Raw genomic sequence first — 27,183 nt, forward strand, 5'->3', positions numbered from 1 at the left:
GCCGGAGTGGGGCCGAGTCGCGTGGTGTGGCTCACAGTCCGGCTTAAAACGGCTCGTGGGCTGTAGTTTGCGCACCCCTGATCTAGGGGGAGGTGAATGCAAATTCCTCACCTCTGATTATGCAAAAACCCAGCCTTTCAAAGCTAGGCCCTGAGGAGCAGGCCACTGTCTGCTGATCACCTGTTACATGAGGCCAAGATTAAGCTATTCATGGTGGTTCTTGATTCTGAATCTGTGCCAGTTATGAACCTGTAACCATGGGGAAAACCCAGTTGTGAGTTTTGAAGGACTGACACCTACCAGAGCCCTTGTTGACCTCTGATAAACTTTTTAGCTTGCAAGTAGGTTCTTTTAGTCTTTTAATATGTTTTCTCTGTAAATCTTTCACCTGAAGAGTAAAGGTGCTTGCTTACAAAGAGCTGTGTGGTAACTTATAACTGTGGGCTATCCACAGGGCACAGCCTCTGGAGAGAAAGCAAAGCACAGATGCTGGCCTTTTAGGCAGACTGTCTTGCTGGGAGTATCAGAGGGTGGGTAGAAAACTGTGCAGCCTTTAAAGAAAAAAGGAAAAGAATGCAGCTCTCTACCCAAGAGAGGTGGCGGCTGAGGAGCTGGGAACTTAGAGTGGGGGCCCTTGAGGGACCTCTCGGGGGAATACAGGTACAGTTGCCCTGAACTGTGACAGAAATATTGTTGCAAATCCTCCTCCCCTATGTTACGTTGCTGTAAATGTCATAACACACTTTATACTAGTAATTCTGTTTGCAGTTCTTAACTGGAGTCCAGGGGGATAGCTTTAGCCCTTGCTATTTAGGGTCCTAAATGACGGAGTCGTTTTAAATTCTCAGCTTCAGTGTTTGGAGAAATGAATGAGACCCACTACTAGCCGGAAGACTCAACTTACCAACCAGAACAAAACAATCTGAACCCTAAAAAATGCAGGGAGGGCAGCCAGCACTACCCTGCTCATAGGTTTGCCAGCCCGGCAGTAGAGTAAAACCAACATATATATTTATTCTTTTTTCTGCTGCCCAGTTGGTAGCTGTGAAGCTGACCAGAGGCTTGTTAATTTCACACTGACACTGCTTGGCAAAGCTCTTAGCAGCAGTAAAAGGACAGGAGCTAGCTAGCTGGCTGCAGGCTTAGGAAGATGGTACTGTGTTGCTTTACAGTTGGGTCATATTTAGAAGCTTATCTTTGAAACCATGAGAGCTAGAAGTTTTTTTAATTACATTTAAATTATATGTAAATTGATGGTTTAGGCCCTTGGCTATTCAGATAAAGCTTCCTACGCACCGTTAGCACGTAGATGTCAATTTTTCAAAACCTGCTTCATTTTCTCTTCCTGCAGAAACTTATCTGCCAGTCTGTTCTGTCTCAATCTCTTGGAGGGACTTAGGGGTCTCTTAGTTTCCATCAATACGAAAGTTAAACATAAAGAAGACTCTGATATATCTTAGCTATCTTCCATTTGTGCATGTCTGGCCTACAGAAGTGGTCACACTTTACATACGTGCAGGATTGTAAAAGATGTTCCCGGAATAAAAGCAGGGTTAACATTTTTTAAAAGCTACTTCACAACAGGAACAGAACCTCATTAATAATAATCATTAGAGAACAGTGATTAAAAGGTTTCATCTGTGGTTGCAGAGTTAAGGGAAATGAAGTAAGCTTTCAGTGCTTGCAGCTGTGTCTGTCATATCTGTTCTTCAACCTACACTAAAGAGACAACATCTTCACACTACCTTCATCCTTCAGATCAGCTCCCCATCCCAGATTGTGATTTGTGGGAGGAAGATAATTCTTCTATCCCTGATGTCAAGCAAGCATTGCTTCCACCCTACCAGCTTGGGCCTTCTTAAAGATAAGCAGGCAGGCGTTCCTTCAGGATTTCAATCTTGCACATAGCTTTGTTTGACTGGAAACGTAAACTGATGGGTGTAATTTAGTTTTTTCTCTTTGACAGGCAACTGCTATGTCAGTGGATTGTCTTGGACAGCATGCGGTGCTCTCAGGGTGAGTGTGACACTCTCCAATAGAAATTTGTGGCAGTCTCTTTCAGAAGTCAAATCAGTGACCTTCAGGCTGATCTTGATTGAAAAGCTGATGCACTGTTGGAGGGGGGTGAAACTGACTTCTATTCAGAGCTTACTGGGTCACGTTTCCAACGCGACAGAGAGGCAAAAGACAGAAACACTAACTCAAACACTGTTACTGTTTCTGCAGCGGATGCTTTCCTGATGACACCAGTAGAGTCTTTGGAGTGTCACTTAACTAGTATGGCTATCTGGAATTCTGCTTGAAGTACAGATCACTGATGGTTTTCTTTAGAATCATAAATGAATTAATAAGCTCTTAAATTATGCAAGTGGGTGGGAGATCCTGTATTTTGCTGTCAATATCCCTGCCAGGTGAATCCATGCAGTATGGTCAGCTAAATTAATGCCCCAGTTTATCTTACTGTGGTTTTCCAAAGTCCAGCTCCCCCACCCTACTCCTTACCCCTCATTTCCTTTTGTATAGGACCCTGGTGTATCACTTCCTTGTGTGGCAAGGTATGTGTTAGGAACTGGAGGCAGTGGTCTGAGAGCACCTGGCCCCTCTGTACATTGGCCCTTGCCTTCTCTGCCTCTGGATCCTGCAAGGAAACATGAGAGAAGAGTAGAAGTGGCTCTCTTATAAATTAGGACCTAGGCTGAGCACACCCCTTGGGCTTTGACTTTCCCCTGAGTGTGCACCGCAAAGTCAGGCCTCCAACAAATGAATTACCTATTTGAAAAGTGCAAAACCCTGTGCTTACACACTGGAGCACCATCGCCAAGATATGGAGGGACTAGTCAGGTTATACCAGGCCCAGAGGAGGTCAGGACAAGGATGGGGAGCAGCTACCATCATGGTCCTCCAGTGATATGTGAGGGCATAACCCTGCAGAATGCATGTATGGTCCTGCAGTTCTGGTTGAAATCCTCTAGATTGGCATGGTAGCAGGTGCCATAGATATTTGGCTTTCAAGGCACCTGCTCCCTTTGGCACTGTGACTCGGAAGCCTCCTGAGTGGCTGGTGTTTAAACTGCTTGGGCTGCATGTGTTTTGCTCCCACCTGCCACATTACTGTGAGCTAGTAACTCATTGCCATATGCTAATGGCACATTACCTGCCATTAGCATGTTCTTTTCAAAATGAAAGATGTGGCTGCAGCTATCTGGCTGACTCCACAGTTGTGCTCAATGGTTGTTCCTCCCTCTACTGCTCCTGTCTCTCTGTCTTTAAAGCAAAAAAACAAAGTCTGTGGATACCCATCACCCCACCCCCAAGCCTGCCTGTCTCCTCCTTGTAGTCACATCCCTCAGTGCCGCTTTGTCCCCAGCAGTGTCTGATTTGAACAGGAACAGCAGGCCCCGCAGTCAGTGTAGGTCTAACTCAGAGGTGGGCAAACTATGTGGCCCGCAGGACCGTCCTGCCCCGCCCTTGCACTCTTGGCCTGGAGGCTAGCCCCTGGCTCCTCCCCTGCTGTTCCCTCTCTGAGCACGGTGGGGCTGCGAACTGCTGCCGCTCTGAGCGGCATGATAAGGAGGGGGCGGGGGTTGGATAAGGGGCAGGGGGTTCCGGGGGGCAGTTGGATGGGGTGGAGATTCTCAGGGGGGCGGTCAGGGAATGGGGAACGGGGGGGGCTGGATAGGGCGTGGGAGTCTCAGGGGGGGCTGTCAGGGGTCGGGGTTATGGATAGGGGTCAGGGCAGTCTGGGGGCAGGGAGAAGGGGGATTAGATAGGGGGTGGGGTCCTGGGGGGCCTGTCAGGGGGTGGGGGTGTGGATAGGGGTCGGGGGGGCAGTCGGGGAAAGGGAGTGGGGGGGTTGGATGGGGGGGTTCCGGGGAGTGGTTAGGGCTGGGGGTCCTGGGAGGGGGCAGTCAGGGGACGAGGAGCAGGTGGGGTTGGATGGGTCGGGGGTTCTGAGGAGGGCAGTCAGGGGGCGGATGGGGGCGGGGGCCAGGCTGTTTGCGTGGCACAGCCTTCCCTTCCCGGTCCTCCATACCGTTTCTCACCCCGATGTGGCCCTCGGGCCAAAAAGTTTGCCCACCCCGGTCTAGCTGGATACCACTCCCACTTGCACATTTTGATTTGCTCATGCCAGTAACACAGCTAGCTTGCCTGCATTTATAATGGCTTAGGGGGCAGCCCTGCATTTTTGAAAATCTGCTGTGTGTGCCACACCCACACCTGAGCCCATTCCCATGCCTCTGTCCACCAGCATGCTCAGCACCCTGTGAAAACCATGCATATGCCTGTCTCCCACACGCCTTACACTTCTGAGAATGACAGGTTTCAGAGTAACAGCCGTGTTAGTCTGTATTCGCAAAAAGAAAAGGAGGACTTGTGGCACCTTAGAGACTAACCAATTTATTAGAGCATAAGCTTTCGTGAGCTTATGCTCTAATAAATTGGTTAGTCTCTAAGGTGCCACAAGTCCTCCTTTTCTTTTTACTTCTGAGAATGTAGCCTCTGATGATTTTAAAAGGCTTGGTTTGCAAAGGAAACCGAGCTGTCTTCCTGTTCCTCCTCTTGGCAGTGCTGTCAGAGGGCCCAGAACAGCTGCCTGCTTACCGTACATCTGACCTTTGTGTGATCAGTAATAAGTAATTCAGGACATTCCAGTGCCAGCCTTTTGTAGAAGTAACTTTAACAGTCCTGATATCCTCTTATCTTTTCTGTCTCTCTTTGGATCCTCTCTAACTTATCAGTGTCTCGAGTCTGATCCTTTCTACACTTTTGACTTCACACACTTACCAAAAGGGGATTGAGGGAATTCAGCGTTTGCAGGAGTAATTTTTATTTGTGCCTTATCAAATGCTTCTCTTTTTTTTTTTTTGGCATGATAGGCAAATTGTTAGTTCAGCTTGGTTTCAGGCTAGCCGTGATAATGCAGGCTCTTTGTGTGTATGTACCTTGCAGCCGCCGTTTCCTCTACCTAGTTAACCTGGATGTGCCAACCGAAGGTCACCGCAAGATCTCCCGTCAGAGCAAATGGGACATTGGGGCAGTGCAATGGAATCCACATGACAGCTATGCACACTACTTTGCAGCTTCGGTGAGCTCACTTTTTAAACACTTACATCTCCATGAATGCCCTAGTCCTGCAGTTGGATCCACACAGGTGGAACTTCTGCTTCTACAAGGCTAGTGGGGCTCGGGAGCAGCAGAAGTGGAGAGGTCATCGGCTCCTGAACTGTGGCCCAGCCCCTGAGGCCCCTTCTGCTTAGGCCCCACCCTCATGACTCACCTTTATGCCAGTAAAAAATGGGAGGGCAGAGCCCTTCCACTCTTAAAAGTGATGGGGCCATGCCCCCAGACCCTCTCTGTTCCAGCACCCCTGACAGGGCTCTGTGCAGGCACAAGAGTAGCACATGTGTGCAAATCATATTGCAAGATCAGGTCTTATGTTTGGTTTATTGCTGGCAAGGTGGTAGTTCTTAGTTACTGGTCAGTGGATGATGATTCTAGATGTCTCTTATTTGTCTTTTCTAAAGAATCTTCTCAAATAGATAAGGCCCACAAATTATCATTATCCAATAGGGAATGGTGGGCTCTGCATTTTTTTAACCCCTCCATTTTGTTATATGACTTACAAGTGTGTTAAATTTCTTGCTCTGTACTATTTTGTTCTTGGCATTGCTGATGGGATGTGGTTCTTGACCCAGTCTGTAAATAAAGCCGATCAATATTGGCTTATCTCCATAACAAACACAGGAGGGCAAAAAAAAGAGTTGGGGTTTGCAAATGGGCAAAGGACTGAGTTTGTCCTGAAGTGACTATCACGCTGAAAGTTAAGGTGGTTTTAAAATGAAAAAACAGAGACACTGAGGAATCATCCTACGTTGGTTGCTCTGCCCCATGAGACAAATGACAGGCATCTTATCCATGCCTTCAGGCAGCTGGCTCTTCCTAAATAGCTTACAAAAAGGTGCCCTTCACTACTGCTTTTTGATATTTACAGCCTGTGATGATCACAAGCAATAATACCTGGCAGCCCAAAAGCAATGTTAGTTGCAAGCCAAGTAAGAGGCTTCTCTTCAAATGCAGGCTGAAAAAGGAATGCATTGTCCTTGCAATGCTGGTTCCAGCAGCAAGCCAACTTCCTGGGAATGCTGTAGCTAAGCGGTGTGAGCTTTGCTAACTCCCAGTGAACCAGGGGGTCCCTCCAGGCAGCCTTGCCTTCAGAAGAGCGGTGCTAAAGTTCTAACCCAGCGTCCTTGAGATGCAAAGAGCATCCTTTTGCTCCCCCATAATAAGCTGTAGTTTGCACCAAGCCTGCCTACAAACGAATTCCATTGCGTTTCAGTGTCTTGGTAATAGGTTTATAGGTATCCTCATTGCTGAAGCAGGTCAGGGAAGGAGTTCGCATTAGGGCTCAAGTGGCGGCATCCCCATCTCCAGGCCAGAGGACTTTCCTTTTCTCCCTTGTTGTTGTTGGCTGATGTTCCGGTGGCAGTCTGGAAGAGGGCTTTCCACGGGCTAAAACTTACCCTATCTAATTTGGAGGCAGGAATGCTAGAATCCTTCTCCTTGAAGTCTGTGCAGTGTTCTCATGACACTTCTGAAGTTTTCATTGGTTTTCAGGACTCTTTAGAGATAGCCCTCTCGAGTGAACTGCACCTTGGGTGGCCCTTTATGGCTGTGCGCAGGGGGTGTGAAACACCATCACTCTGACTTGGGAGTCATTCACGTTTCTTTTGTGTGCTGTACATGACTGCAGTCAATGCAGGCAGAGAGGAAGTCCATCCCAGGGTTGCTGGAGGAGGAGTTCTTATTTTTTGGCTTCTTCCCAAAGGAATCCACACACACGTTCTCTCCTTGTGCCTGGCTCTGACTAGAGTCTGGCCTGGGAAAGTTCATGCCCTTCTGTTCCTGGGACCCTGTTATTCCCCCGCCTTCAGGATAGTCATAAACATTTCTTCAAGAGGGGTGAACAGACCCCTCTGAAGCCACTGCTCATACGTGCCCTGAGGAGTGGTTGTTGGGAAGCAATCGCAGTGTGCAGCTGTCGCTCTCTGGAACCAGGAGCTGTGCTGCCAAAGATGCCACCTTCCGGCTGACATGTGCCACTGAGGTCCTGAGACATCCTACAAAGAGGTGAGGTGGTATCCGGGGTGCCCTGGCCAAATTCCACTGCGGACTGGTATTCCACCTCCCCCAAATTCCCCGACGCTTTCAAAAGGCTGTGGGAGTCTCCCTGTTCTAAGCCCACGTATAGAATTGCTGTCACTGTTAAACAGGTGCCACATTCCATCACAGAGCCGGAGGGTTGCGTTTCAGTGATGAGGAAGTGTGTTATCCATCTGTAAATACCAAGCTTTGGAATGAATAGTGCTGCATAAATGTAAACTACCTGTACTCTGAACTATTATGGTTTCCATCAGATGTCTGTACTGTTAAAACAAGGGGATAATGCAGATAATTAAATGGCAAAAGCTTTGTTAATGCAGAGTTAATGTTCTCGGTGATACCTCGTTCCCTTCCAGAATGTCAGGTTCAGCGAAGCTCAAACTTCTGAAAATTGGGCAGAGTTGAGCTTAGGTCATGTTCAGTGGACTGCTGCTTATCCACTTGCACTATCCAGCTGGTGGGAAACATTGAAGCTAATAATCCTGTTAACTTCTTTGTCTGTACATGCTCAGTGTAATTGGTTAGGTGCAAGAATAAGCGCGGGAGGCTTGCAATGAGCCCTTTTTGAAATAGCATTTAATTTGATTTCCCCCAAAAGAGCTCTGCTGTGGTGTGATGAGCTGAGCCCTGGTTTTATCTCTGTCTGCGAGTAAAAGGGAGGTTGCCAGAATCTGTCAGCTTTAAGAAAAGCTGTTTTTTTCCAGGAGCTTTATCTTGGGAACCCCTTGGCCAAATGGGGCCAAATTTGGCTCACTAACAAAACCCCACAGCCCTATGAGGCACACTGAATTTCAAGGCAATCTGATTCTAGAGAACTTAGAATCAAGCTTTAAACAGAAAACTGGTCTTAACTCTAGCGAAGCGGTCACTCTGCTGTAACAAGAATGAGTCTTGGAACCACACTATTATTTATTAGGTGTATTACAGTAGTGCCTCAGAGCCCTAGCCATGGACCAAGACCCTGTTGTGCTAGGAACTGTACAAACACAAAACAAAAAGACAGTCCCTTCCCCAAAGAGCTTCCAATCTAAGTAACAGTTCCAGGGAGATACTTACCATAGATACACCTGGGTCATCCTTGTGATCTCCAAATAGCAATGTGAGCTAGTGCCTCATTCCCTTAGCCAGAAGGAGTGGGGAGCACCCTGAAATCTCCCACTGTAGCAGTCACTCCTTCCAGTTTGGCAGTGGCATAGATGGGTTTTGGGGGACCTCTTCCCACCTGTCATTTAAAACTCCAGGATAAATCTGTATAGAATGCAAAGGAATTCCTGCAGGCTGACTCATGGCTGCCGGTAGTTTGAACACCACACACTGGGTCCAGAGTAGGACACTTAGGGAAACATTTGACCTTGGGATTTTGTCTACATTCCTATTCACCTCTAATTTTGAGTGAATTGAAGCAAGATTTAGGCTTTGAAGAGAGTTTCAAAAGCTTTATCTGCCAATCAGGCATGGGTTCATCTTCGTTCCCCTCCCAGTCTGAGTGAAGCCTCTGCCATAAAGGGTTTGACTCACCAGTAACTGATACTGTTCCAATCGCAGGGACCTCGAACTTGACAGATCCGGAGCCCTGTACTGCTCTGTGGGCCTTCCACCACCTCATTTCATCCATTTAATTTCAGAGCAACCAGCGAGTTGACCTGTATAAATGGAAAGATGGTAATGGGGAAGTTGGCACGTCACTGCAAGGGCACACGCGTGTGATCAGGTATGAGAATGAGGAACCCAGCACTGCTTTGAGGTACTGTGAGGAAAATCACAGGGCTGGCTTCATAGCTGGTGTACACTGAAGCATAGTCATCACAACCCTTTTGCTTGGAGAAATTCAGACTATTTTTACCCACTTTCTTAGCCCCTGCTGCCACTTGGAGAAGATCTCTGATTTAAAGAGAGCACCATTCCATGGCTGCAGCATACACATCTGGTTCAAGTTAGTGTCTGGTGACTTCGGTGTCGTTACATTTTCCCATGGCAGTTCTCCTAAAGAACAGCAGCCGCCATCAGGGAAACAGACAGCCGGGGGCTATTAAACTGAATTCCACCTGCGACTCAGACTGACGCCAGATACAGGGAAGTAGGGCACAGGCTGTCCTTAATGGCTAAGTTGTCGCACATTGCACTAGTTCACGGGGAAGCTCTGGAGTCTGATGCATGCCAGCGGGTGGGCCTGGGATTGTCACAGGACTAATGCTTTCATTCTGTGTTGGGGATGGGGTAAAGAAAGCATTTCTCCCTTGCATGTGGATTGTGAAGACTAATTGCAGCCCTTCGGACAGTTGCCAACCCTCTCTGGTTGAGGGCTGTGTTTGTGTTGCACGTCCAGCTGTGATGTGCCTCGCAGAATGGAGGGCTGGGGCTAAGAAATGCCTGGCAATCTGGGGTTTGCTGCTAAAAATATCCCCTCTCTTTGTAAAAACAATGAGGAGGACTTGTGGCACCTTAGAGACTAACAAATTTATTTGGGTATAAGCTTTCGTGGGCTAAAACCCACTTCATCAGATGCATGGAGTGGAAAATACAGTAGGAAGATCTATATAACAGTACATTAAAAGATGGGAGTTGCCTTACCAAGCGGGGGGGGTCAGTTCTAACGAGACAATTCAATTAAAGTGGGTTATTATCAACAGGAGGAAACATCCCTTTTATAGTGGTAATCAGGATGGCTCATTTCAAACCGTTGACAAGAAGGTGTGAGTAACACCTTTTCAACTCCATGCATCTGATGAAGTGGGTTTTAGCCCACAGAAGTTTATGCCCTGATAAATTTGTTAGTCTCTAAAGTGCCACAAGTACTCCTCATTGTTTTTGCTGATTCAGACTAACACGGCTACCACTCTGAAACCCTCTTTTTGTGGGGCGGTGGGCAGAAGTAGTAGCTATAAGGCAGAGTGTGGCGAGGATCATTTACTTAAAGAAATAAGGTAGGTCCTGCTTTTATTCATGAAGTCTTTAGGAAATCTCAATGTAAATGCCATAGGTTTGTTACGGAAAGTTGTGGAGAGTTGCTTTATGAACTGCCGAGAAGAGAATGCCAACAGTGTGTTATGTGTGTAACTGACAATTGTGTTCTCCTTTGGTTTTGCATTTGCAGTGATTTAGACTGGGCGGTGTTTGAGCCAGATCTGCTGGTTACCAGTTCTGTTGATACGTACATCTACGTTTGGGATATCAAGTAAGAGCAAGAGCCTCCACTCTTACGCTATGGGAAGATTATGGGGCTTCTCTTTTTTGGTGACTGGCAGCTTGGAGGAAAAAGTGCTCTCGTTCTCTTTCAGCTGTGCTTGCAGAAGCCAGAATCAATTTTCCTTAGTCTCAACAGCTCTCAGTCCTTCAAGTAGGTTCAGAATCTGCACAGTTGTGCTGTTCTATAAAGTTATGTCATGGTCCCACACTGAACAGGAAGAGGCACTGATGGATTTTTGCCCCAAAAATCTTTCTATCAAAACTTTTTTTAATAGAAAACTGCCTTTTTTTTCCTTTTGGGGGGAGGAAGAAAAAATTCCATTTTTGTCAAAAACCTTCAGTTTTTCAACAGCTTGAATAATTGCAAAGAAAACTTCTTAAATTTTTTTTATTTGTTTTTATTTGAAGTATTTCATTAGAGTGAAGAATTTCTTGACCAGTTCCACCTAAGAGTGAGTTAAAGTGAGTTATACTTGTTCCCATAATATAAAAACTAGGGGCCACCAAATGAAATTAATGGGTAACAGGTTTAAAACAAATAAAAGGAAGTTCTTCTTCACTCAACACACAGTCAACCTGTGGAACTTCTTGCCTAAGGGGGATGTGAAGGCTAGGACTATAACAGGGTTTAAAAGAGAACTGGATAAATTCATGGAGGTTAAGTCCATTAATGGCTATTAGCCAGGATGGGTAAGGAATGGTGTCCGTAGCCTGTGTTTGTCAGAAGGTGGAGGTGGATGGCAGGAGAGAGATCACTAGATCATTACATGTTAGGTTCCCTCCCTCTGGGGCACCTGGCATTGGCCACTGTCGGTAGACAGGATACTGGGCTGGATGGACCTTTGGTCTGACCCAGTATGGCCGTTCTTATGTTCTTATGTTAAAGTCCTAAGGTCGGAGTGTCTGCTGCTGTGAGTTGTCACAGTGCTGCATTTACTTACACCAGCTCAGCATCAGGCCCATCGGGACCGCTCAACTTTATTAATTCCTCCTAATTTTATTATAGCCTGGAGACATTTTTACTGTCTTTTACTGTCTTTACTCTGGGGCTGTGATTCCATCTGCTGTGAATTGGGATCATCAAAGGCTTTGATAAACTGATTGGCAGGTTGTCTAATTTTACTGTAGCTTCTTCATATACTGCTGAATCTTCTTTGGAAATGTTGTGTTGTAACGTCCACCACAAGAATGGCAGTAGCTGTCCCTTTGTCTCCCACAATAGCCACACGCCAGAGGGAGCATAGTTTCTCTCCCCCCTACCCTATCACAAAGACTCTGCTAAAAAGCCCCCAGTTCTGCCTACAGTCTTAGAATCATAGAACTGGAAGGGACCTTGAGAGGTCATCTAGTCCAGTCTCTTGCATTCAAGGCAGGACTAAGTATTATATTTAATCTTAATGCTTTACATGTTAAAGCACAGGCTAAAATCGTGATTCTTCTCTGGCTGGTTCCCCCTTCCATTAGACTTGTTTGTGAGCACAGACAAGTTTGTGTCATATCTGCCTCCTGGCTTAAAAAAAAAACAACCCCCCAGAGATAAATAAGATCCAGGAGCCAGTAATAAGTTCAATTTTCCATTAGAAAGGACCTCCCAGGGGAGAAGGGTTGTCCCAGCTGAGGAGAGATGAGGGACTTATATTGGTAATGTTGTGTTTCAGGGACACCAGGAAACCTACAGTCTCGCTCTCTGCAGTTGGTAAGTACTAGTTCCTGTTATAGGCATAACCTCTGCCTGCATTGTCATATGCCTCTGCTATTCCACCCTCCCTGCTCTCTCTGGTTTTCTTCTGCATTCAGACCCAGGCATGAAAACACTAGCATAGGTGACTGTCCCACACAGCAGCAGCCTGGGCAGTGGCTGTTCCTTGGAGGTCCAAAGGCTCTTTTCAGAGACGCTGTTTAGAGCAGAATTGAGGTGTATGAAGAGGAGAGGCCTCCTTGGTTGCATGCTGCCATTTTCCAGTGCCAAAATAATTGCTAGGGCCAAGAGTCACAGCGACTGGAGAGGTGTTGAGTGAGTGGAGAGGTGTTGAGTGAGTGGGCAGGAGGCTGGCTGGATGGCCTGCATGCATTGGGCAGCTGTGAGTCAGCCTGAAGGAGTGCCTGGGGTGCAGTGGGGAAGTGGCGTGCCAGCCAGCTGGGGGCAGGGGAGGGCGTTGCAGAGCTGGCTGGCTGGAACGAAGGAAGACTGGCTTTAGCAGGTAAATGAGCTATGCAGAGTGGTTGAAAGCACAAAGAGGGTGAGGGTGATAAGATGGAGGGGTCTGGGCCCCCTCTCACCTTGGCTCTGATTATGCCTCAAGCACATACCTACTCCATATGCAAGAGGCGCTATGGTGCTGTGCTCATTTGTTCCTGTGCTGAGAGCTCCGTATACATGTATGTCTCATGCTGACAGGCTTGCTAGGGACTCTGTGTCTCGTAACAATGACTGACTATGACAAAAGGGGAGGAGCTAAAGCACAAGAGCTGAGTTCTAGTCCCACCTCTGCCACTGACTTTATCCCAGTCACTTCCTCCCCATAATACCTACTCCCCTCCAGGTAGGCGTGGGAGGCTGAATGAATGGTTGGAAAGCTCTTGGGTACAGGACCCTGTGGTGGTGCTAGGGCAGCTGCTCGAAAGTGAGGTGCTAAGCTGTGTGGTGTCTCTGTGACTCAGATGTACGGAGCCTTGTTCTTTCCTCATCACCCTGCTGCACGTGTCTGTTCTCTCTAAACCATGGCTCTCTTCCCTAACACAGTTTTTCTATGTCCTTTTATACTTGACTGAACCAGTTGAGAAACTAAAATGTGTCCTAGGGGTGTTATAAGAACGGCCATACTGGGTCAGACCAAAGGTCCATCCAGCCCAGTATCCTGTCTACCGACAGTGGCCAATGCCAGGTGCCCCAGAGGGAGGGAACCTAACAGGTAATGATCTAGTGATCTCGCTCCTGCCATCCATCTCCACCCTCTGACAAACAGGTTAGGGACACCATTCCTTACCCATTCTGGCTAATAGCCATTAATGGACTTAACCTCCATGAATTTATCCAGTTCTCTTTTAAACCCTGTTATAGTCTTAGCCTTCACAACCTCCTCAGGCAAGGAGTTCCACAGGTTGACTGCACTGAGTGAAGAAGAACTTCCTTTTATTTGTTTTAAACTTGCAATTTCATTTGGTGGACCCTAGTTCTTATGTTATGGGAAGAAGTAAATAACTTTTCCATATTCACTTTCTCCACACCACTCATGATTTTATCATAGCCCCTCTTAGTCTCCTCTTTTCGAAGCTGAAAAGTCCTAGCCTCTTTAATCTCTCCTCATATGGGACCTGTTCCAAACCCCTAATCCTTTTAGTTGCCCTTTTCTGAACCTTTTCTGATGCCAGTATATCTTTTTTGAGATGAGGGGACCACATCTGTATGCAGTATTCAAGATGTGGGCATACCATGGGTTTATATAAGAGCAATAAGATATTCTTTTTCTTATTCTCTATCCCTTTTTTAATGATTCCTAACATCCCGTTTGCTTTTTTGACTGCCGCTGCACACTGCGTGGACGTCTTCAGAGAACTATCCACGATGACTCCAAGATCTTTCTCCTGATTAGTTGTAGCTAAATTAGCCCTCAACATATTGTATGTATAATTGGGGTTATTTTTTCCAATGTGCATTACTTTATATTTATCCACAGTAAATTTCATTTGCCATTTTGTTGCCTGATCACTTAGTTTGGTGAGATTTTTTTGAAGTTCTTCACAGTCTGCTTTGGTCTTGACTATCTTGAGTAGTTTAGTATCATCTGCAAACTTTGCCACCTCACTGTTTACCCTTTTCTCCAGATCATTTATGGAATAAGTTGAATAGGATTGGTCCTAGGACTGACCCTTGGGGAACACTACTCATTACCCCTCTCTATTCTGAAAATTTACCATTTATTCCTACCCTTTGTTCCCTGTCTTTTAACCAGTTCTCAATCCATGAAAGGATCTTCCCTCTTATCCCATGAGAACTTAATTTACTTAAGAGCCTTTGGTGAGGGACCTTGTCAAAGGCTTTCTGGAAATCGAAGTACACTGTGTTCACTGAATCCCCCTTGTCCACATGTTTGTTGACCCCCTCAAAGAACTCTAATAGATTAGTAAGACATGATCTCCCTTTACAGAAACCATGTTGACTTTTGCGCAGCAATTTATGTTCTTCTGTGTGTCTGACTATTTTATTCTTTACTATTGTTTCAACTAATTTGCTCAGTACTGACATTAGACTTACCGGTCTGTAATTGCCAGGATCACCTCTAGAGCCCTTCTTAAATATTGGCGTTACATTCACTATCTTCAAGTCATTCGGTACGGTAGCTGATTCATAGATATTTAGGTCAGAAGGGACCATTATGATCATCTAGTCCGAACTCCTGCACAACGCAAGCCACAGAATTTCACCCACCACTCCTGCAAAAAACCTCTCACCTATGTCTGTGCTATTGAAGTCCTCAAATCGTAGTTTAAAGACTTCAAGGAGCAGAGAATCCTCCAGCAAGTGACCCGTACCCCATGCTACAGAGAAAGGCGAAAAACCTCCAGGGCCTCTTCCAATCTGCCCTGGAGGAAAAATTCCTTCCCGACCCCAAATATGGCAATCAGCTAAACCCTGAGCATATGGGCAAGATTCATCAGCCAGATACCACAGAAAAATTCTTTCCTGGGTAACTCAGATCCCACCCCATCTAATAGACCATCACAGGCCATTGGGCCTATTCACCATGAATATTTAATTACCAGAACCATGTTATCCCATCATACCATCTCCTCCATAAACTTATCGAGTTTAATCTTAAAGCCAGATAGATCTTTTGCCCCCACCGCTTCCCTTGGAAGGCTATTCCAAAACTTCACTTCTCTGATGGTTAGAAACCTTCATCTAATTTCTAGTCTAAATTTCCTGGTGGCCACTTTATATCCATTTGTTCTTGTGTCCACATTGGTACTGAGCTTAAATAATTCCTCTCCCTCTCCAGTATTTATTCCTCTGATATATTTAGAGAGAGCAATCATATCTCCCCTCAACCTTCTTTTAGTTAGGCTAAACAAGCCAAGCTCCTTGAGTCTCCTTTCATAAGACAAGTTTTCCATTCCTCGGATCATCCTAGTAGCCCTTCTCTGTACCTGTTCCAGTTTGAATTCATCCTTCTTAAACATGGGAGACCAGAGCTGCACACAGTATTCCAGGTGAGGTCTCACCGGTGCCTTGTATAACAGTACTAAAACCTCCTTATCCCTACTGGGATGCATCAGGAGAGGTATTTCCAAGGCCACATTAGCTTTTTTCATTGCCATATCACATTAGCGGCTCATAGTCATCCTATGATCAACCAATACTCCAAGGTCCTTCTCCTCCTCCGTTACTTCTAATTGGTGCATCCCTAGCTTATAACTAAAATTCTTGTTATTAATCCCTAAATGCATGACCTTACACTTCTCACTATTAAATTTCATCCTATTACTATTACTCCAGTTTACAAGGTCATCCAGATCCTCCTGTAGGATATCCCTGTCCTTCTCTAAATTGGCAGTACCTCCCAGCTTTGTATCATCCTCAGACTTTATGAGCACATTCCCGCTTTTTGTGCTGAGGTCAATAATAAAAAGATTGGTCCCAAAACCGATCCTTGAGGAACTTGACTGGTAACCTCCCTCCAGCCTGACAGTTCACCTTTCAGTAGGACCCGTTGTAGTCTCCCCTTTAACCAATTCCTTATCCACCTTTCAATTTTCCTATTGATCCCCATCTTATCCAATTTAACTAATAATTCCCCATGTGGCACGGTATCAAACGCCTTACTGAAATCTAGGTAAATTAGATCCACTGCGTTTCCTTTGTCTAAAAAATCTGTTACTTTCTCAAAGAAGGAGATCAGGTTGGTTTGGCACGATCTACCTTTTGTAAAACCATGTTTTGTATTTTGTCCCATTTACCATTGACTTCAATGTCCTTAACTACCTTCTCCTTCAAAGTTTTTTCCAAGACCTTGCATACTACAAATGTCACACTAACAGGCCAATAGTTACCCGGATCACTTTTTTCCCCTTTCTTAAAAATAGGAACTATGTTAGCAATTCTCCAATCATACGGTACAACCCCTGAGTTTACAGATTCATTAAAAATTCTTGCTAATGGGCTTGCAATTTCATGTGCCAAATCCTTTAATATTCTTGGATGAAGATTATCTGGGCCCCCTGATTTAGTCCCATTAAGCTGTTTGAGTTTCTCTTCTACCTCAGATATGGTAATATGTACCTCCATATCCTCATTCCCATTTGTCGCCCTACCATTATCCCTAAGCTCCTCATTAAAGACTGAGGCAAAGTATTTGCTTAGATATTGCGCCATGCCTAGATTATCCTTGACCTCCACTCCATCCTCAGTGTTTAGCGGTCCCATGTCGTCTTTCTTTGTTTTCTTCTTATTTATATGGCTATAGAACCTTTTGCTATTGGTTTTAATTCCCTTTGCAAGGTCCAACTCTACTTGACTTTTAGCCTGTCTCACTTTATCCCTACATGTTCTGACCTCAATAAGGTAGCTTTCCTTGCTGATCCCTCGCTTCTTCCACTCCCTGTATGCTTTCTGCTTTTTCTTAATCACCTCTCTGAGTTGCTTGCTCATCCAGCTTGGTCTACAACTCCTGCCTATGAATTTTTTCCCCTTTCTTGGGATGCAGGCTTTCCGATAGCTTCTGCAGCTTTGATTTAAAATAATCCCAGGCCTCCTCTACCTTTAGATCCATAAATTCTTCAGTCCAAGCCACTTCCCTAACTAATTTCCTTAATTTTTGAAAGTCAGCCCTTTTGAAATCAAAAACCCTAGTTGCAGATTTATTTTTGTTAATCCTTCCGTTCAGTTTGAACTGAATTAGCTCATGATCACTTGAGCCAAGATCATCCCCTACAACCATTTCTTCTAGGAGGTCCTCACTACTCACCAAAACCAAATCTAAAATGGCATCCCTCTAGTCGGTTCAGCAACTACTTGATGAAGGAATCCATCAGCTATCGCATCTAGGAAAATCTAAGCCCTATTGTTATTACAAGCACTCGTCCTCCAGTCTATATCTGGGAAGTTAGTCTCCCATGATCACACAGTTTCCATTAGTATTTACTTTATTAAAAACATTAAAAAGGGCTCTATCCATATCCAACTTAGATCCCGGCGGTGTATAGCACACCCCAAGCACTATCCCTGATGTAAAGGACAGGTTACAAACTATAGTTAATAGTTCCGCAATTTCACATTTGAGTTCTTTCAAATGCCATCTGGTCCAGGTGACTTGTTACTGTTAAGTTTCTCAATTAATTCCAAAAACTCCACTAGTGACACTTCAATCTGTGACAATTCCTCAGATTTGTCACCTACAAAAGACGGCTCAGGTTTGGGAATCTCCCTAACATCCTCAGCCGTGAAGACTGAATCAAAGAATTCATTTAGTTTCTCTGCGATGACTTTATCATCTTTAAGTGCTCCTTCTGTATCTCGATCGTCCAGGGGTCCCACTGGTTGTTTAGCAGGTTTCCTGCTTCTGATGCTTCATTTTGTTATTACCTTTTGAGTTTTTGGCTAGCTGTTCTTCAGACTCCTTTTTGGCTTTTCTTATTACATTTTTACATTTAATTTGGCAGTGTTTATGCTTCTTTCTATTTACTTCATGAGGATTTGACTTCCACTTTTTAAAAGATGCCTTTTTATCTCTCACTGCTTCTTTTACATGGTTGTTAAGCCACGGTGGCTCTTTTTTAGTTCTTCTACTGTGTTTTTTAATTTGGGGTATACATTTAAGTTGGGCCTCTATTATGGTGTCTTTGAAAAGTGTCCATGCAGCTTGCAGGGATTTCACTCTAGTGCTGTCGTCATCAGGAATAAGTTGGAATATGAACAAGAGGCTGCTAGGCAGCTCTCTAACTGCATATTCTACAGGCCATTATCCTCTGATCCCACTGAGGATTACCAAAAGAAACTATACCATCTGCTCAAGAAACTCCCTGAAAAAGCACAGGAACAGATCTGTGCAGACAAATGCCTAGAGCCCCGACCAGGGGTATTCTGTCTGCTACCCAAGATCCATAAACCTGGAAATCCTGGACGCCCCATCATCTCAGGCATTGGCACCCTGACAGCAGGATTGTCTGGCTATGTGGACTCTCTCCTCAGGCCCTGCGCTCCCAGCTATCTTCAAGACACCACTGACTTCCTGAGGAAACTACAATCCATCGGTGGTCTTCCTGAAAACTCTATCCTGCCCACTATGGATGTAGAAGCCCTCTACACGAACGTTACACACAAAGATGGACTACAAGCTATCAGGAACAGTATCCCCGATAATGTCCCGGCAAACCTTGTGGCTGAACGTTGTGACTTTGTCCTCACCCACAACTATTTCATATTTGGGGACAATGTATACCTTCAAATCAGCGGCACTGCTGTGGGTACCCGCATGGCCCCACAGTATGCCAACATTTTTATGGCTTACTTAAAACACCACTTCCTCGGTTCTCGTCCCCTAATGCCCCTACTCTACTTGCGCTACATTGATGACATCTTCATCATCTGGACCCACGGAAAAGAAGCCCTTGAGGAATTCCACCATGATTTCAACAATTTCCATCCCCTCAGCCTCAACCATCAACCTCAGCCTCGACCAATCCACACAAGCAGTCCATTTCCTGGACACTACTGTGCTAATAAGCGATGGTCACATAAACACCACCCTATATGGGAAACCTACTGACGGCTATACTTACCTACATGCCTCCAGCTTCCATCCAGGACACACCACATGATTCATTGTCTACAGCCAAACTCTAAGATACAACTGCATTTGCTCCAATCCCTCAGACAGAGACAAACATTCTTATCTATCTATTCTTATTATGCTCTATCAAGCATTCTTAAAACTACAATATCCAGCTGCTGAAGTGAAAAAACAGATTGACAAAGCCAGAAGAGTTCCCAGAAGTCACCTACTACAGGACAGGCCCAACAAAGAAAATAACAGAATGCCACTAGCCGTCACCTTCAGCCCCCAATTAAAACTTCTCCAGCGCATCATCAAAGATTTACAACCTATCCTGAAAAATGATCCCTCACTCTCACAGATCTTGGGAAACAGACCAGTCCTCGCTTACAGACAGCCCCACAACCTGAAGCAAATACTCACCAGCAACCACACAACAAAAACACTAACCCAAGAACCTATCCTTGCAACAAAGCCCGATGCCAACTCTGTCCACATTTATTCAAGTGACACCATCATAGCACCTAATCACATTAGCCACGCCATCGGGGCTCATTCACCTGCACATCTACTAATGTGATATATGCCATCATGTGCCAGCAATGCCCCTCTGCCATGAACATTGGCCAAACTGGGCAGTCTCTACGCAAAAGAATAAATGGACACAAATCTGATATCAGGAATCATAACATTCAAAAATCGGTAGGAGAACACTTCAACTTCTCTGGCCACTCAGTAAAATATTTAAGGGTGGCAATTTTGCAACAGAAAAGCTTCAAAAACAGACTCCAACAAGAAACCGCTGAGCTTGAACTAATATGCAAACTAGATACCATTAACTTGGCTTTGAATAGAGACTGGGAGTGGCTGGGTCATTACACACACTGAATCTATTTCCTTAAGTTAAGTATCCTCACACCTTCTTGTCATCTGTCTAAATGGGCCATCTTGATTATCACTACAGAAGTTTTTTTCTCCTGCTCATAATAGCTCATCTTAACTAATTAGCCTCTCACAGTTTGTATGGTAACTTCCAACTTATCTGTATTTGTGTATGAGATATATATATATATCTTACTATATGTTCCATTCTACGCATCCGATGAAGTGGGCTGTAGCCCATGAAAGCTTATGCTCAAATAAATTTGTTAGTCTCTAAGGTGCCACAAGTACTCCTTTTTCTTTTTACTCTAGTCACTGTACCTTTTAATTTCTGTTTAACTAACCTCCTCATTTTTGCACAGTTCCCCTTTCTGAAATTAAGTGCCACTGTGTTGGGCTTTTGAGGTGTTCTTCCCACCACAGGAATGTTAAATGTTATTATATTATGGTCACTATTTCCAAGCAGTCCTCTTATAGTTACCTCTTGGATCAGATCCTGCGCTCCACTCAGGACTAGATCGAGAGTTGCCTCTCCCCTTGTGGGTTCCTGTACCAGGTGCTCCAAGAAGCAGTCATTTAAAGAGTCGAGAAATTTTGTCTCTGCATTTCGTCCTGAGGTGACATGTACCCAGTCATTATGGGAATAATTGAGATCCCCCACTATTATTGAGTTTTTTATTTTGATAGCCTCTCTAATCTCCCTTAGCATTTCATCATCACTATCACTATCCTGGTCAGGTGGTAGATAAAAGATCCCTACTGTTAAATTCTTATTAGAGTCTGGAATTACTATCCATAGAGATTCTGTGGAACATGTGGATTCATTAAAGATTTTTATTTCATTTGATTCTACATTTTCTTTCACATAGAGTGCACCCCCACCCCCACTCCCCTGCACAACCTGTTCTATCCTTCCGATATATTTTTTACCCTGGAATGATTGTGTCCCATTGCTTGTTCTCACTCCACCAGGTTTCTGTGATGCCTATTATATCAATTTTCAGAGTAGCAGCCATGTTAGTCTGTATCCGCAAAAAGAACAGGAGTACTTGTGGCACCTCAGAGACTAACAAATTTATTTGAGCATACGCTTTCATGAGCTGCATCCGATGAAGTGAGCTGTAGCTCATGAAAGCTTATGCTCAAATAAATTTGTTAGTCTCTAAGGAGCCACAAGTCCTCCTTTTCTTATTATATCAATATCCTCCTTTAACACGAGGTACTCTAGTTCACCTATCTTATTACTTAGACTTCTAGCATTTGTGTACAAGAACTTTAAAAACTTGTCACTGTTTATTTGTCTGCCGTTCTCTGATGTGTCAGATTCTTTGTGAATGTTTCTCATCTGATCTAGCCCATACTTTATCCTCTTCCATCCTCTCCTCCTGACTAAAACCTAGAGAATCTCTCTCAATAGACTCTCCTCTAAGAGACGTCTCTGTCCGATCCATGTGCGCCTCTGCAGCAATCGGCTTCCCCCCGCCTCCCCACAATCTCTTAGTTTAAAAACTGCTGAGCAACCTTTTTAAGGTGAAATGCCAGCAGTCTGGATCCACTCTGGTTTAGGTGTCACTGGAGTGCTGCTGACTTCCCACCCTCCGTCCAGTTACTGAGAGAGGGGTTCTGGGCTGGGTACATTAACATGCAATATCCTGCTTCCCTGCAGCACCTTAAACCAGCTGGGGATCTGAAAGGATGCCACAGGTGTCCTCCTTTGGGTTACACGTCACGCTCTCGTCAAGGCGATCGGCTAACACTCCCTTGGCTGGACAGGCTCTTGTCAGAGACCCCAACAGTGTTAATCTCCACCCGTCATCCTTAAAGGAAGACCTAATAGGTTCTGTGAATGAGTTACTGCACATGGAGAACATTAGAATGGAGACAGAGGAAGATAGAGCACAGATGAGCCAACGTGAAAGTGTCCTTATGGGTTGCTGTTTCTTCTGCCTCACTAATCTCCTTGTGTATGAGAGAGAGAGAGAATCTGCCTTGTTAACAACCCTTTAGGGTCTGTACCAGCAGCAGCCTTACTCACAGGCCATGAATTCGCAATGCTACAGAAATGCAGAGGACCTCTTGACCCGCAGCAGCCTCTTGTTTTATGTCTCTGTTTGGGAGCTGGACGGCAGAAGTTTGCCGGGATGTTTTTGAATCCTTTTGAAAGGAGTTTCAAACTAAAGCAGGGAGAAGAGAACCTCAGGTAGCTTTATATAACTCCCGTAATATCTGAACCTTCCATGTCAACGTAAGCTCATTTTTCTATTAGAAACTGGGAAGCAGAAGGGAGATTGTGCAAAGTGAGGCACGTTGGAAAACATAATCCCAGCTATACGTACAAAATGATAGGGTCTGAATGAGCTGTTCCCACTGAGGAAAGAGATCTTGGCGTCATTATGGATAGTTCTCTGAAACAGCCACTCACTGTGCAGCGGCAGCCAAAAAAGCGAACGGAATGTTAGGAACCATTAGGAAAGGGATAAATAATAAGATGGAAAATATCATAATCATAGAATATCAGGGTTGGAAGGGACCTCAGGAGGTCATCTAGTCCAACCCCCTGCTCAAAGCAGGATCAATCCCCAACTAAATCATCCCAGCCAGGGCTTTGTCAAGCCTGACCTTAAAAATATCTAAGGAAGGAGATTCCACCACCTCCCTAGGTAACGCATTCCAGTGTTTCACCACCCTCCTAGTGAAAAACTTTTTCCTAATATCCAACCTCAACCTCCCCCACTGCAACTTGAGACCATTACTCCTTGTTCTGTCATCCGATATCACTGAGAACAGTCTAGATCCATCCTCTTTGGAACCCCCTTTCAGATAGTTGAAAGCAGCTATCAAATCCCCCCTCATTCTTCTCTTCCGCAGACTAAACAATCCCAGTTCCCTCAGCCTGTTCTCATAAGTCATGTGTTCCAGTCCCCTCATCATTTTTGTTGCCCTCCGCTGGACTCTCTTCAATTTTTCCACATCCTTCTTGTAGTGTGGAGCCCAAAACTGGACACAGTACTCCAGATGAGGCCTCACCAATATCGAATAGAGGGAAATGATCACGTCCCTCGATCTGCTGGCAGTGCCCCTACTTATACATCCCAAAATGCCATTGGCCTTCTTGGCAACAAGGGCACACAGTTGACTCATATCCAGCTTCTCGTCCACTGTAACCCCTAGGTCCTTTTCTGCAGAACTGCTGCCAAGCCATTCGATCCCTAGTCTGTAGCGGTGCATGGCATTCTTCCGTCCTAAGTGCAGGACTCTGCACTTGTCCTTGTTGAACCTCATCAGATTTCTTTTGGCTCAATCCTCTAATTTGTCTAGGTCCCTCTGTATCCTATCCCTACCCTCCAGTGTATCTACCTCTCCTCCCACTTTAGTGTCATCTGCAAATTTGCTGAGGGTGCAATCCACACCCTCCTCCAGATCATTTATGAAGATATTGAACAAAACCGGCCTGAGGATCGACCCTTGGGGCACTCCACTTGATACCGGCTGCCAACTAGACATGGAGCCATTGATCACTACCCGTTGAGCCCGACAATCTAGCCAGCTTTCTATCCACCTTATAGTCCATTCATCCAGCCCATACTTCTTGAACTTGCTGACAAGAATACTGTGGGAGACCGTGTCAAAAGCTTTGCTAAAGTCAAGGAACAACACGTCCACCGCTTTCCCCTCATCCACAGAGCCAGTTATCTCGTCATAGAAGGCAATTAGATTAGTCAGGCATGACTTTCCCTTGGTGAATCCATGCTGACTGTTCCTGATCACTTTCCTCTCCTCTAAGTGCTTCAGAATTGATTCCTTGAGGACCTGCTCCATGATTTTTCCAGGGACTGAGGTGAGGCTGACTGGCCCGTAGTTCCCAGGATCCTCCTCCTTCTCTTCTGTAAAGATGGGCACTACATCTTTAAAAAATGCCACTATATAAAGCCGTAGTTCACCCACACCTTGTATATGTGTACAGTTCTGGTTGCCCCATCTGAAAAAAGGTAGATTAGAATTGGAAAAGATACAGAAAAGGGCAACACACGTGATGGGGCGGATGGAACAGCTTCCACATGAGGCGAAGTTAGAAAGCCTGGGACCGTTCAGCTTGGAGAAGAGGTGACTACGGGGGGAGAGGATCGAGGTCTATCAAACCATGACGGGTGGGGAGAGCATGAGCAGGGATGTCATTTACCCCTTCTCATCACACAAGAGCCAGGGGTCACCTAATGAAATGAATAAGCAGCAGGTTTAAAACAAACAAGAAGTACTTCTCCAGACAACAATCTGTGGAACTTGTTGCCAGGGGATGTTGTGAAGGTCAAAAGTATAAGTAAATTCTAAAAAGAAGTAGATGAGTTTGTGGAGGATAGGTCTATCAATGGCTGTTAGACAGGCTCTGGATAAGCCTCTGACTGCCAGGTGCTGGGACTGGACAACAGGGAATGCATCACTTGATAATTGTCCTTCTGCTCATTCCCTCTGAAGTATCTGGCACTGGCCACTGTCAGAAGACAGGGTACTGGGCTAGACGGACCATTGGTCTGACCCAGTATGGCCGTTCTTATGTTCTAAAAAAAAGTCTGCTTAAGTGGTGGTCCCCTATTTTTGGCCAGATCTCAAGAGAGCCATATATTTATATGTGGAGACAGGGAGGTCGGCTACAGAAGGAAAGATCTGCCCCTTAGTATAGTTACCATCTTGTTTGACCGTTATTTTTGATGTCTCTTATGATTTGAGGCGAGCAAACCATTTTCATCCATCAAGCATAGGCTTTGTATGCCAGAGCCCTGACACAGCAGAGCTGTGTGTGTCTGCTGCAATAGCTTTCTTCCTAGATCCGACACATCCTCTGTGTCTGAACATTTGCTGAGCAGCAGGCTTTGCAGCTGACTGAGTTCCTAAGTACTGATGGAGCTGAGAAACATAGATCCGTACACTGCATCGGTTGTTCCTATCCCTTAGCAAAATGCATTGTCTCTGACCTGCCATTACCTTGGAGACGGTAGAGTCCCAAAACTTATCTTGAACCTTGGCGTCTCTGAGGATCCGACAAATTTTAGAGTCAAGGCTTCTGAAGTGCATTTCCTGTCAGTCTCTAACAATCCAAGAGTTCTCTAGATAGGCCAACACGAACATCCACCACAACCTTAGCTCGTCTCCTGACACCCAAATACCCTTGGATTCCCCACCTCCATGATGAACTCCCCTTCACTTCCAACAATGAACCACTTGCAGCGCACACATCTAGCGCCTCAGTCACATGCCTATGCTCAGCCTTCACTCCAACCTCAGCAAGATTAAAGTCCTGGATGTTAGTGATAGGTGAGTAGTGTTAAAATCTCTATAGTGCATTACTGGTGCATGTGAGAGTAAGGGGGCTGAGTTAATCACAGGGCACCAGGGAGCAGACAGAGGGAGAGGGTTGGTGCTAAAGTGGTGAGAGATGCAGAGCTTGTAGCTCCCCCACAGAGGCAGTTGCTCCCTGTGATGAGCTGAAAGTGGCTGGAGGTTCAGAAAAACATCTTTTGACTTGTAAATGGACCACATTGGATCTGAGCTCCTTGAGAGACATGCATGAAGCCCCCCAAAACTGGGGTTAGCCTCTTTCTGAAGGACAGCTGCTCTTTAACTTTGCTGCTGCATTCCCATGAAATGTTTTGCCACGGTCTTTCACACTCGCTCCTGGGATGTATCTCCTCTTAGTTGTATGTCCTGTGCAGAACACAAGTGGTCTGAAATGCTGTGGGGCCGCCCTACATTTTGCATCTGCTTCATGTCTCATTGGCTCACCTCACTTTTAAGCTATTTGTAGATGCTGTTCGCTGACCTTTTTCTGCTCTGCTCCTTCTGCAGCTGGAGCCTCCCAGGTCAAATGGAACAAGAAAAACGCCAACTGTTTAGCAACCAGCCACGATGGGGATGTCCGTATCTGGGACAAGCGGGTGAGCTCCTGTTAGTCTTTGAGTAGCCTCTGCATGTTCCCACATGTGGGATCAAGGCACCATGCCAGTCCTACACTGCTTCTTCCTTCCTTCCTTCCTTCCTTCGTTTCCCACCCCTCTGAACGATCAGTTTGAGGTAAGCGCGGTGCCAGTGGAGTCTGAGATTGAAGGAGAGCTGTATCATTGGCCTCCTTCTCTCTGAAAACATACCCCTTAGCACCTTGCTTTTGGCTTCTTGATGGATACTAGTTGCATCAAATATAAAGCGTCCCCTTACCCAGTGCACTGTTGTATTTAACTCCTATGGAACTTTACCACTGTACTTCACAGTAACTTTTCTCTAGCCTACAAGCCATTGTTTATCTTTCTCTCTGGCTGGTGACGTCTACTGAGTGTGAGGGTGGAGAAGCGCCTTCTTTACCTGGCGGGATCGGGCCAGATTTCTTGCTCCTAAGAACCAGCATGGTGAGAACTAAAATGCCTCTGATTGCAGAAACCCAGCACTGCAGTGGAGTACTTGGCAGCGCATCTCTCTAAAATCCATGGCCTGGACTGGCATCCGGACAACGAGTACATCCTGGCCACTTCCAGCCAGGACAACTCTGTCAGGGTAAGTGCCCAGGTCTCTCAGAGGGAATGTACCAGTGCCATCCTAAGGGCCTGACCCAGCTCCCACTGAAATCACTGGGCATCTGTCCATTGACTTCAGTGGGAACTAGATCTGGTATTAGACATCACCCTCTACAGCAAGTCTTGTGTTGGTCAGTGCACACCTGTCACCCCGAGTCACTGTGTCTGAGGCTGATAGCCCCCCCTTGGGGCCAATTCAGCTCCATTAGTGCAAGGATGTCTCTAACGACACTGTGGAGCACCTGTCGCATGTCTGGCACATGTCTTACACAGAAATATCCCCCCCCCGCCCCTGAGAGCGAAGCTCACTGGCTTGTTTTCTGTTCTGTTGAAGTTCTGGGATTACCGTCAGCCTCGGAAATATCTCAATATCCTCCCCTGCCAGGTTCCAGTCTGGAAGGCAAGATACACGGTGAGTGTGAACACCGGTCCCTCTGCCCCATAGCCTTGCTAGAGCCTGGGATGGCCAAGGGAAATTACCTAATGAGGCATTCCTCCCTGGGAATCATTAGCACTGTTTTTGCCACTGGCTTTTATTAATCTGAGTTAAAAACCTCAGTTACAGCACTGATCAGTACGAGTGTGAGAGCATCTTCCGTGAGAACCAGGCTCATGGGAGGGGG

At 45.6% G+C, this 27,183-nt stretch overlaps 1 protein-coding gene across 8 annotated transcripts in view; it reads left to right on the forward strand.

Moving 5' to 3' along the window:
- The window catches only part of WDR59 (WD repeat domain 59), a 93,258-nt gene that overhangs the window by 14,575 nt on the left and 51,500 nt on the right, over positions 1 to 27,183 (forward strand). For 4 of the 8 annotated variants that reach the window (XM_078848064.1, XM_078848063.1, XM_078848059.1 and 1 more), the window contains exons 3-10: positions 1,967 to 2,016; positions 4,951 to 5,086; positions 8,787 to 8,872; positions 10,256 to 10,336; positions 12,006 to 12,043; positions 25,842 to 25,930; positions 26,424 to 26,540; positions 26,895 to 26,972. In XM_078848064.1, the coding sequence (XP_078704190.1) occupies positions 1,967 to 2,016; positions 4,951 to 5,086; positions 8,787 to 8,872; positions 10,256 to 10,336; positions 12,006 to 12,043; positions 25,842 to 25,930; positions 26,424 to 26,540; positions 26,895 to 26,972 (675 nt within the window). Of the gene's footprint in view, positions 1 to 1,962; positions 2,017 to 4,950; positions 5,087 to 8,786; positions 8,873 to 10,255; positions 10,337 to 12,005; positions 12,044 to 24,471; positions 25,311 to 25,841; positions 25,931 to 26,423; positions 26,541 to 26,894; positions 26,973 to 27,183 lie in introns of those variants that run through there. The other 4 variants (XM_078848060.1, XM_073307067.2, XM_078848062.1 and 1 more) reach the window with 4 other exon arrangements.

Source organism: Lepidochelys kempii, chromosome 12 (assembly GCF_965140285.1).
Source record: "Lepidochelys kempii isolate rLepKem1 chromosome 12, rLepKem1.hap1, whole genome shotgun sequence".
NCBI classification, from domain to species: domain Eukaryota; kingdom Metazoa; phylum Chordata; order Testudines; family Cheloniidae; genus Lepidochelys; species Lepidochelys kempii.